The sequence below is a fragment of the Catharus ustulatus genome (assembly GCF_009819885.2).
Source record: "Catharus ustulatus isolate bCatUst1 chromosome Z unlocalized genomic scaffold, bCatUst1.pri.v2 scaffold_26_arrow_ctg1, whole genome shotgun sequence".
NCBI classification, from domain to species: Eukaryota; Metazoa; Chordata; class Aves; order Passeriformes; family Turdidae; genus Catharus; species Catharus ustulatus.
The window spans coordinates 850472-862056 of NW_024879445.1; the positions used below are offsets into that span (position 1 = coordinate 850472).

At 48.9% G+C, this 11585-nt stretch overlaps 1 protein-coding gene and 1 long non-coding RNA gene across 2 annotated transcripts; one reads left to right on the top strand and one right to left on the bottom strand.

Moving 5' to 3' along the window:
• Positions 1-962: 962 nt before the first annotated feature.
• LOC117011178 lies at positions 963-5562 on the bottom strand. Its single transcript, XR_004420892.1, has 3 exons — positions 5526-5562; positions 2732-3846; positions 963-1757 (listed from the first exon to the last, which is right to left on the bottom strand). It is a non-coding gene; the product is annotated as an uncharacterized LOC117011178 (long non-coding RNA).
• A 1744-nt stretch (positions 5563-7306) lies between these two features.
• Positions 7307-11519, top strand: ZCCHC9 (zinc finger CCHC-type containing 9). Its single transcript, XM_033086452.2, has 5 exons — positions 7307-7646; positions 8401-8551; positions 8778-8870; positions 9678-9746; positions 10633-11519. The coding sequence occupies exons 1-5, from the start codon at positions 7398-7400 to the stop codon at positions 10746-10748; spliced, it is 678 nt and encodes a 225-aa protein (XP_032942343.1). The 5' UTR covers positions 7307-7397; the 3' UTR covers positions 10749-11519.
• The last annotated feature ends 66 nt before the right edge of the window (positions 11520-11585 follow it).

An 11585-nucleotide genomic window follows, 5' to 3' on the forward strand; every position in this document is an offset into this window, starting at 1 on the left:
ATTTGCTGATTTTATATACAAGGCAAAACAAGCAAAACTAGGAAGAAGTCACTGTTAGCTCACCAAAACTCCCAGCTCAACACAACATCCAACTGTGGGCTAAGTGTTCTCAGATTTTAACCTGTATTTTGCTTTTCTCCTGCTGATTTGCAAACCTGCTGATGGCCAGCAGCACAATGTCCAGCAGAACTTGCAGGCAGCATTCCTGAGGCGCTGGTGTGGGGCTGATGACTCTGCTTCAGTGCCTTTAACAGCATCCTGGAGGAGGAGGTGCATCACTCAGTCCACTGACATAAAAGCTGGAGAGCAGGGCTGCTCTTCAGAGAGCATTTCACAGTGGAAGTGGGCAGAGCCTGGGAGGAGAAGGCTAAGGAGATATCTCAGTTTGCATGAGGGGAAACCAGGCTCAAGACTCTCCTTGGGGGTTGTCCTGGGTTGGAGGACAGGTGTCTGCTGAGAAAGGCAGGAGCTTCTCTTTGAAATGGAGAATGGAAACCCCCTCCCTCCAAATTATTATAGTTTTAAAATTAAGGGGCTCTCAGGCAAAGATATGGAAATAGGAATAACAGTTCTTTACCAGGGAAATTAAAATAGAAATACAGCACTACAAAGAACAAACCCCAAACCCTGACACAGTCAGAGTACAACCTGACACCCGTCAGGCAGGGTGTTGGCAGCAGTCCCATCCCATGGTGGCTGCATCCTCCTGCAGTGACAGATGTGGCTCAGTTGGAGCAGTGCTCCTGCACAAGGTGCAGTTTCCCTCTAAAGCTCCAGGGATGATGGGGAAGGGTCTGGTTTTCCTCTGGGATCCAGTGGGAAAGGCTGCTCTGATGTTCCAAATCTCAGATTTGATCAGGGTAGGAAATGCTTGGCTCCTCCCCTGGCTGGAGCATCTCCCCATGGGATGATGGAATTTTATCAGCCATGCCCTGGGACTCAGTGGCCATGGACAGGAGAGATCTCCTGGAGGGAGGATGGGCTGTGGAGAGATAAAGAACACTGCCCCAGTTGGTTTAACTGATGGTGATAGAATTTACACTGCTGGGTACATCCTATAAGGGTGGGCAAATATTGGAACAGACCCAGAGACACCCAAAACTCAGGGAGCAAGGTTCTAAATAAAGTGATCCACACTGGGCTGGGGAGGGATTGGAGTGTGTTTTGGGACACAACAACTCCAGACCCCAGCCCACACAAAGATGTGAACCCTGGCAGAATCATGGTCTGCAAAGTGCCTGGGATGAGCAAATAACCCAGAGCAATGCCCTGCCCACCCCCTCTGCTCTACCAGACAAGGAATTGTAAGCCTGCACAAAACAGGGACACCCAGCTATGTCTTACACCCTGCTCTGCTCCTGCTGTATTGCTGGGTTCCTTCACAACCAAAATACTCCTCACATGGATTATTTAGCAAAGGTTTGTTGTCACCTACATTTTCCACTTGTGTCACCTTTCTCTCTCTCTCCATGACTTCTCTACAGCCAGCCAGAACAACTCAGCTGCTTCATACAAATGGTGTATTCTCATTCTTCATTCCACATCACTAATTAATGTTTTAAATTAAATTTGGACAGTGGCACACCTACTAAGCCAATGCAGGGTGTCTTTGCTCAGTCCTACTCTGTCATGACAAGGCTCAGGACAGTTTTCTGTCTGCTTGGAGCCCACCCTGGGGCTGAGGTGTGGGGAGCAGGGCCCCGTGTCCCTCCGTGCCTTCAGGGGCAGCTGGAAGGTGGATGTGCTCAGGAGAATGGCTGCAGCAGGAAACAAACAACCTGAAAGGCTCTGTGCCCACACAAAGAAAGAAAAGCGTACACATAATGACAGATAATGACCCAACAAGAAAATATTTAAAAATCAAAAGCTGGGTTAGTGCAGTAGCTCTTGACATAAAATGCTTGTTTCTGTTCCTCGTATTTATTTTCCCCATGCCACAAGTATTGCACTACCAAGACCCTTTTCTGACAAATAAAACTCTTTCCTGATAGACACTGATTCTCTATAAATCTTTGAAATCTATTTGATTAAGTGCCCCAGGAGCTATGTGTCATGCCTCAAGCACTTCTCTAATGCCCTTGACAAAGCAACTAGGGATCAGCAGAAATAATCTCTCAGGTCAAGCTCCATCAGAGCCCAAATCCATCAAAGCCCTGTGCTCCATTAGGCAGTTCATGCAGGGTGAGAACTGGGCAGGAATTTCCCATTACAAGGCCAGAGAAAATGGGCAGTGTAGATGAGATACGATGAAGGAATTGTTCCTGTAGGGTGGGCAGGGCTGGGTGGGATTTGGGGCAGGAATTGTTCCCTGTAGGGTGGGCAGGGCTGGGTGGGATTTGGGGCAGGAATTGTTCCCTGTAGGGTGGGCAGGGCTGGGTGGGATTTGGGGCAGGAATTGTTCCCTGTAGGGTGGGCAGGGCTGGGTGGGATTTGGGGCAGGAATTGTTCCCTGTAGGGTGGGCAGGGCTGGGTGGGATTTGGGGCAGGAATTGTTCCCTGTAGGGTGGGCAGGGCTGGGTGGGATTTGGGGCAGGAATTGTTCCCTGGCACAGGGTGGGCAGGGCTGGGTGGGATTTGGGGCAGGAATTGTTCCCTGGCTCAGGTGCCCAGATTTGCTGTGGCTGCCCCTGAATCCCTGGCAGTGCCCTGGGCCAGGGTGGGCACTGGGGACAGGGAAGGTGTCCCTGCCATGGATGGGGTGGGAATGGATGGGATTTAGGGTCCCTCACACCTGAAATCCTTGGCTGCTCCAGCAAGAACTGACGACAGGCTCTGGAGGTTCATGACTTTGTCACTCCTACAGGCTCAGTGCACACCTGACATAATGTTTCTCTGGAAACACCAAAACCAAAAGGGAGCAAATAACAGGAGGAACGAGTTACAGCTAATATTTATATACAGACTCACTTTACTAATTAAGACTTGCTGGAAGGCAATTTAAGACCTGCATGCTCGTCTTTCTCCTGCCATGCCTCTTACGGTTTGCCTTCAGCCTAAGGTTTAATTAAAAGTTTAAAGACTTAAACAGTCACTCCCTCTGGCTGCAAAAATGCCAGTGGGAAACACCAAAATGCACTGCTTATAGAACAGAAGTCCTGCCAAGCCAAATCTTCCAGGAGGGCACAGTCACCTACTGCTGATGACTGGTAACACATTTTCAATTACCTCTTAATTATTACAGGGAAATATTGGGCTCCTAATGAGAAAATATCAGTTATATTACAGCAATAAGTCTATCAGTAAACAATGGAATGAAAGTTTTTATTTACTCACTGCTCAGGGAACTCAGGTGGACTCAGCAGAGAGGAAACAGAAGTTGATAAATTATGCCAGTTAATTTTTAGCTCATTTAAGGTGTATTCTGGTTTGAAAATGCTGTTAGTTTTCAGTGCACACCCTTTATGTTCTGCTTTCTGAACCAGCATTTGGGCTTTGAAATTACTGATAATCTACCCTCAATGCTGGAAATTACAACTTTGTGATCTGAAGACACAAGCTTCAGCGAAGTGTTGTGCACATCAAGTGTAAATTAATTCCCTTCCTCACTGAGGGTTTCTGAAAAAATAAAAAGTTACATTCTCCTGTGAGAAAACAGTGTTTTCTGTTTAACAGGCAGCCACCAGAATTAAAACCTGGGGAAATCCTTGTGCTGCCCTGACAGTGCATATCTAACATTCCTACTTGAGCCACGTGTCTCAGACTGTCATTCTGACACAAGAACAACAAACAGCAGCTTTGCAGCATGAAAAAATAAAAAATTACTGACTAATAAAATAGAAATAAAATAACTGACCACAGTTCTTAACCTTCAAAGCCTTCAGTTCATCCAGGCACTTAAACATTTGCCTGCATCGAAACCAAAAAATAGGTGAGTGGATCCAGGAACAGAAAACAGTGGAACAACTTATTTAAGCTCTTGATATCCTGAAAGAATCACAGCTGTGAGCAACACAGCCTGCTGGAAATGACATCCAGGGCTGGTCAGCAGAGCAGGCTGACTGAGGAGAATGCTGCCCTGTAGCAGGCAAAATCCATAAATATTTTAAAATAAATATAGTGTAAGTAATCACTAAACACTGACAAGAAAGCAGAGCAGGAAATGCTAAGCAATCTCTGGATCTTATGGAGAACAAATCAAAGTGAACCACCTGCACAGAAGACTCAAACTATTGCAGATGTAACAGAATTTAAGAGGGAACAGGGCCTGATTTTCCTTTCTCTCCACAGGCTAACATTTAAATTAAAACAACCAGGAAAATGTCACCCTGACACTCTGCCAAGCAGCATTAACTACCCAAACCACACAGGCAAAAAAGAGTTCATCAGTAATTTTTATCTGCAGCCAGCATTAATTGCTCCTGAAGAATTAGAACAAGGTGCTGGTCCTGCCTGGCAGAGCAGTTTAAAACAGGCTTTGTGCACACCACCCTCTAGTGGGCTCAAAACATCAGAAAATCGGCAAAATCTGCAAATTCCTCCAGGGAAATGCAGGAGTTAGGGAGGAAAAACTACTGGAGAAAGTGTAATATTATCTATATATTTTATATAGTGTGTGTATAATGCACATACCTTTATCACAACCAACCAGGAAGCATCACTGGGGATCTAATGGAATTGTAAAAAACAAGATGCAGCAGCCTGACTTTGGGGAGGCTGGTAATAATAACTGTAATAATAACTTTATTTGGCTGATAAACATTTATTTTAGCTGCTGAGTGGCCTCCTGCAAGAACACAGCTCCAGGGATTCACCCTGGCTCAAGTCACCCCTTGTTTAGAATTTTTAAAATTTTAATAAGGGATAAAAGGAACAGTTTCCAGCAATGGGGAGCCTTGGCAAACAAAAGCACACCATTACCTATAACAATTCTTATATACTATTTTTTCTTTGCATTGGTTAAATGCTTATTAATGAGAATCACACATTTTCAATCATTCCTTTGAGTGTTTACGTTCTGGGAACTCTTTACTTTAGTTGATTTGACCTCATCTTCATAGATTATGTGCTATAAAGAAATGTGATTGTGAGAGTCCTGTATTTTATTTCCTCATTGAGGGTCAGTGTTTTTCAGTGTTATTTGTTTGGCTCTGCTCAAGGTTATGTTCTCATAGATATATATATTTTAGCTGTTTTTATGAATACTTTTAACATTAGGTACTGCATTATTGTTAGTTAGTTACAGAAACGAAAGCATTTAATATTAAATAGTCTCTATTTTAATATTATGGGAAGTGTTAAGGTATAATATTTCTCACTATTTCTCACTTATAATATTTCTCACTATTTTCATCAGCTATAGGGTACACACAGGAGATGATGGATTACAAACTGTACTGTATCAACATCGTTATGATTAATAGAACTTGTAAAGGCTAATATATGAATGTCAAAGCCAATATTTACACCGTCATTTGTAGCAGGAGGGAGCTGGAGCTGCTGGGGCCAGCCCAGAGGAGGCTCCAGGAGGAGCAGGGCATGGAGCAGCTCTGCTGCCAGGAAAGGCTGGCACAGCTGGCATTGCTCACCTGCACAGGAGAAGCTTTGGGCTGAGCTCAGGGTGGCCTTGCAGGGCCTGCAGGAAACCTGGAGAGACACAATGGCCAGGGCTGCAGGGACAGCACACAGGGAATGGCTCCCAGTGCCAGGATGGGATTTGGGGCAGGAATTGTTTCCTGGCAGGGCTGGCACAGGGTGCCTGGATCTCTGGAATGTTCAAGGCCAGGCTGGACACTGGGGACAGGGGAAGGTGTCCCTGCCGTGGATGGCAGGCCCTCATTTCCCTCAGACATCGCCCCTCATCCCCCTCAGACATCGCCCCTTATTCCCTTCATTCATTGTCCCTTATTCCCCTCATTCCCCTCAGATATCGCTCCTCATTCCCCTCACACACCGCCCCTTATTCCTTTCATTGCCCTCAGATATCGCCCCTCATTCCCCTCATACATCACCCCTTATTCCCCTCATTTCCCTCAAACATCGCCCCTCAGACCCCTCACATATCACCCCTTATTCCCCTCAGTTATCGCTCCTCATGCCCCTCATTTCCCTTACTCCCCTCACACACCACCCCTCATTCATCGCCCCTCATTCTCCTCATTCCCCTCACACATCGCTCCTTAGTCCCCTCACTGCCCTTAGTCATCTCCCCTCGTTCCCCTCACACAAGGCCCCTTATTCCCCTCATTCTCCTCACACATCGCCTCTCATTCTCCTCATGCCCCTTATTCCCCTCAGACATCGCTCCTTATTCCCCTCAGATATCGCCCCTCATTCCCCTCACTCTCCTCATTCCCCTCAGATATCGCCCCTTATTCCCCTCACACATCGCCCCTCATTCTCCTCATCTGCCTCAGATATGGCCCCTTATTCCCCTCACACATCGCCCCTCATTCTCCTCATCTGCCTCAGATATGGCCCCTTATTCCCCTCACACATCGCCCCTCATTCTCCTCACTGCCCTCATACATTGCCCCTTATTCCCCTCATTTGCTTCAGACATGGCCCCTCATTCCCCTCAGGCATCGCTCCTTAGTCTCCTCATTCCCCTCAGATATCGCCCTTCAGTCTTCTCAGACATCGCCCCTCATTTTCCTCAGACATCGCCCCTCATTCCCCTCAGATATCACCTCTCAGTCCCCTCATCCCCCTCACTCCCCTCACACATCGCCCCTTATTCCCCTCATTTGCTTCAGATATGGCCCCTTATTCCCCTCAGACATCGCTCCTTATTCCCCTCATTGTCCTCAGATATCGCCCCTCATTCCCCTCACTCTTCTCATTCCCCTCAGATATCGCCTCTCAGTCCCCTCATTCCCCTCACACATCGCCCCTCATTCTCCTCACTGCCCTCACACATCGCCCCTTATTCCCCTCACTCATCGCCCCTCATTCCCCTCACACATCACCCCTTATTCCCTTCATCTGCCTCAGACATGGCCCCTCATTCCCCTCAGACATCGCTCCTTATTCCCCTCATTCCCCTCACACATCGCCCCTCACCTGCCTCAGACATGGCCCCTCATTCATCTCAGGCATCGCTCCTTAGTCTCCTCATTCCCCTCAGATATCGCCCTCAGTCTCCTCAGACATCGCCCCTCATTCCCCTCAGATATCGCCCCTCATGCCCCTCACACACCACCTCTTATACCCCTCATTTCCCTCAGATATCGCCGCTTATTCCCCTCATTCCCCTCACACGCCGCCTCCCGCTCGCTCCCGTTCCCTCTCCACAGCCCCGCTCCTCCCGCTCCTCCCGCTCCTCCCCTTCCTCCCCTTCCTCCCCTTCCTCCTCCTCTTCCCGTCCGTCATCACCGCGCGCGTTGCCGGGCCCGCAGCTCCCCTGTCCCTGTCCCTTCCCCTGTCCCTGTCCCGTCCTTTCCCGTCCCTTTCCCGCTGCCATGACCCGCTGGGCCCGGCGGAACGCCCCGCCCGAGGCCCGGGCGCTGCCCGCCACCCCCTGGGAGCAGCTGAGCGCCGAGCCGGAGCCCAAGAGGAGGAGGAGGAAAAAGGAGTACGAGAACCAGGATGTGAACGGGTTCGGGCAGCGGCTGCAGCAGCAGCAGCAGGAGGAGGAGGAGGCGCTGAGGAAGGACAGGCGGAGGGAGAGCAGGAGGCTGAGGAGGCAGGAGAGGAAGAAGAACGCCATGGTGAGGCCTGCCCTGCACCGCGGGGGTAAAAGGGACAAATCTGCCTTTTGTTCAAACCCCTCACGCACACAGCTACACCCTTTGTAATAAAGCGTGGAGGGATGCGGGTGGCTGCTGGAGTGTCCAAAACAATCTTATTAAAGCAGCGCACAGACAAGCTCTGACTCCCGGTGAAGCCGGCACGGAGCTCAGCTCGCCTCTGCGGCCCTGTGGGGAACAGACAGCTTCGGCTGATCCCACAGGTTATCCTGGGGTCTCACCACACTCCTAACTCACTTCACACTGCTTTGTTTAAGTTTAGGTGGAGATTCAGTGATTTCAGTCGTGGTTGTACCTTGGGAGCCTGGGGTGGGATGTCAGCCCAAAGAGAGGGATTTCACCGCAGCTGCTGATCCAACACAACATCCTCCTTTACCTCCTTAGCCTTTCAGCTGCGAGGAGCCACCAGGTTCCTTCCTCTGCGAGGATTGTGGCAGAGCTGTGGGGTCTCTGCCCAGCTCCGTCCTCCTGGATTGTGGTGTGCGTGTGGAGTGTCTCATCCAGGGAGTCCCCACTGCGTTTCCCCCTGGAATTTCCCCTTTTAGCCCCCAGTCACTTTCCCACAAGGTTTTTAAAGGAGAGCTCCGTGTGGGAGGCACAGAGCACGGTTTGATGGCAGAGCACAAAGTTTCTTCCTGGCTGCTTTTTCCTGGGGACAAAACCGTGTGGCTGGGATTTCCAGGTTTTGAGTGTCACTGCATTTTCCTCCTCCCAGGTGTGTTTCCACTGCAGAGAGCCTGGCCACGGCGTGGCTGATTGTCCTGCGGTGCTGGAGAGCCAGGACATGGGGACAGGGATCTGCTACCGCTGTGGATCCACGGAGCACGACCTCAGCAAGTGCAGAGCCAAGGTGGATCCAGCTGCCGGTGGGTCCCAGGAATCTGTGGTGTTGTGAAGTGATCGGGTCTAAATTGTCTGACTGTCTGACCCTGAGGCTTTTTGGGTTACAAATTTAAATTTTGCAGTACGATAATGAGGAGCCTGGCTGTAATTTATGGCGTGGAGTGATTAAAATGTTGTCATTGCACGGTGTTGGGCCTGTGGCTTCACAAAGATTTTGATGTGGACCATAAACCCTGTGGGATTTTGCAGGGTCGCTTCCCTATGCGAAATGTTTCATCTGTGGTGAGATGGGGCATCTGTCGAGGTCGTGTCCGGATAATCCCAAGGGATTGTATGCTGAAGGTGAGTGTCCTGATCCACTAAAGTCAGTAAAATTAAATTTCTGTGTCCTCCTCACCTGACACAGAGCACTGCAAGTGAATGAGAACGCAGCTAAAAGGAATTCCCGTGTGTCTTTCAGTAAAAGCAGAGGAATTCTGTGGAATTCATTTCAAATAATTAGCTGGAGGATTTTCTCTTTTGAGTGTGGGTTTGGTATTAAATGACAGCAGTATGAGGAGATGCACAAAGGAGCAAAATCCTGTGTGAGTGTAGGCAGTGTGTATTTATTTACATGTATCTTAGGATTCTGGGAGGCAGCAAAACTCTCACTGAAGGGAGAGTGTGTCCAGTCTGGGTGACTTTAATGGGAATTGGGGTCTGACTTTGGAGGTTCCACTTCTCCATTGGCTCCAACAACCAGCATTCCGTGTCCTGGTGTTTGCCAGCACAAACCTGGCGTCTTGGCAGACTCCAGAAGGTGATCTCGCAGCACGGCTCCAGCTGGAACAAAAATCACCTTGCTTTCCGGTGTTTGCATTGTGCAATTTTGAGTTGTGTAGAATTTCACATCTCAGTCCTTGCAGGTGGATTACCCGCCTCTCAGGAGCCGCTGTCAATTTTAAAAATTCCTTTGAGAATGGATTTCAGCAGAACTCAGCCTGTTTCTCAAAAAGAGAGCTTCCAGCAAATCAGGAATACCCCATGAGGGATTTTGGAATTTGTGCTCTGTCCCTCACAGACAGGAAGGGCGTTGGGTTGGGCGGTTTTTGGGCGTTTTTTGGGTGTTTTTGCTCCCCTCAGATCAGTAACAGCTTTCTGTGTGAACAGGTGGGGGCTGCAAACTGTGTGGCTCTGTGGAGCACTTCAAGAAGGACTGCCCAGAGAAGCAGAACGCAGGTGAGCTGCAGGGGGTGTGGGGTGGGCGCAGCACTGTTCAGCCACTGCTCTGCACGACTCAGGGCAGGGAAAAAAGGCTTTGGGAAGGGAACTTGGAAACTGCAGAGGTAATTTTTGTTGGGACACTCGGGGAGGGTGCGGAGGAGGCAGTAAGTGCAATGCACAGCTTGGATAATTGTGATTTTTGTTTTAAAAGCAAGCTCATCCTGTGTGTATCTGAAGGCCATTTGAAGTAATCTGTGTTTGTGCTGGAGTGGTGACACAGCTGTGCATTTCTCTACTTTGTTTCTATGACACTTAGTTAATAGTAAGCCACTTTGGTGAAATTTATGTAAGGAATATAAGGCATTTTCTATATTCAGTCGTGTATTTATGATGTTTTTAGGTCTGAGAGCATATTCAGGATTCTAGGTGCGTGCTGCTTTGCCAGTTTAGAATGGGTCAGACTCGGTCTGAGTTGGTGTGACAGAAGTTTGTGACACGAGAAGGCTCTGAAATGTCCCCAAACTCCTCTGCACGTAGCAAGGCTGTGCCCACTTGGGTGACTGATGTTTAGAAGCCTGTAACTAGATTTTTCCTACTTTTTCCTGCTAACTTTAACATCCATAACAAGGACTGTCAGTGCTGTTTATTTTCCCAAGGGACTTCTTCCAAAAGTAGCGCAGCTGAGTAAATTGTGAGTGTGACACCTTTGGCAAGAGCTGTGACACTCTGAGACCAAGTGTGTGTGCAGAGCGTGTTGAGGTGCAGGACAGGCGAGAGCTGGAGCTGAGGAGCAGGTGCTGCAGCTCCCAGGCAGATCCAGCTTGGGTGTGCCGGGCTGAGCTGGCACTCCCTGCGAGCAGAGCTGGCCCTGTCACTGCTGTGCCCTCTGTGTGTCCTGCAGAGCAGGTGACGGTCGGGCGCTGGACCCCCGGCCTGAGCGCTGACCACGAGGACGTCGCGGCCGCGCCGGCGCCGCAGAGAGCTCAGCCCAAGGCACACAAAGTTGTCACTTTCTGAAGGCCTCCCAGACAGTTCCTCTGCGCTGCTGCACTCCAGAGAGGATCCAGAAAATCATCCAGGCTGTGGAGGAATTGTTGGTTTTCCATCTCCCCTCATTTTCCCAGTTTGTCTCCTGGCTCGCTGGGATGCTGGGAACAACAGGAACACAGCAAGTGCCTATTTCATGAAAGGAATTGTGGGTGTTCTTTAAAGGTTCTTGTCGGATTCCAGTTTGGTTTTGCCTTTCCCTTTTAGGAATAATGAACTTATTCCTGCCTAAATTCCAGCTTGAGCAGCCTGGTGGTGAAGTTACAGATCAGCCCTGAGGGCTGCCGAGCTTGGGGTGCAGATCCTGGTGGTTGTGGTTGTTACTCTCAGCCCTTAACCTGATTTGAGTGTGTTCACTTAGAGAAACCTGTGGTGAAACACACCCCTGAAGAATTGGACAGCAAGTGAGAAACTGTCTTAGTTTATTCATTTATTTTTCAAATGCTCAAAAATGTGCATGTTTCCATGCCTTGATAAGTTGGGGATAAACTCGTTGTATTGCTTCATGGCAGACAATACTTTTAAATGGAGACCGCAGCTGTAGAAAAATTTGTGGGTATTAAAAAGAAAAAATTAGGAAACCAACTCCAGAGTTCAGCCACCAGTGCTCCTGGAGAAGTGCATTCCGAGCTCCCCTCATGTACTTTCCTTGCAGCAAAAAACAAATACGAGGAATGAAATTGTGCGGAGGTATTTCATATTTGTACAGGCAATTATTTTTAATAAAATGCTGCTAAAGAACACAGTGGTCAGAGGTCGTGTTTTAGGTTTCTTCGTGCTGCTGTGGAGACTGAGATAGGGGATGTA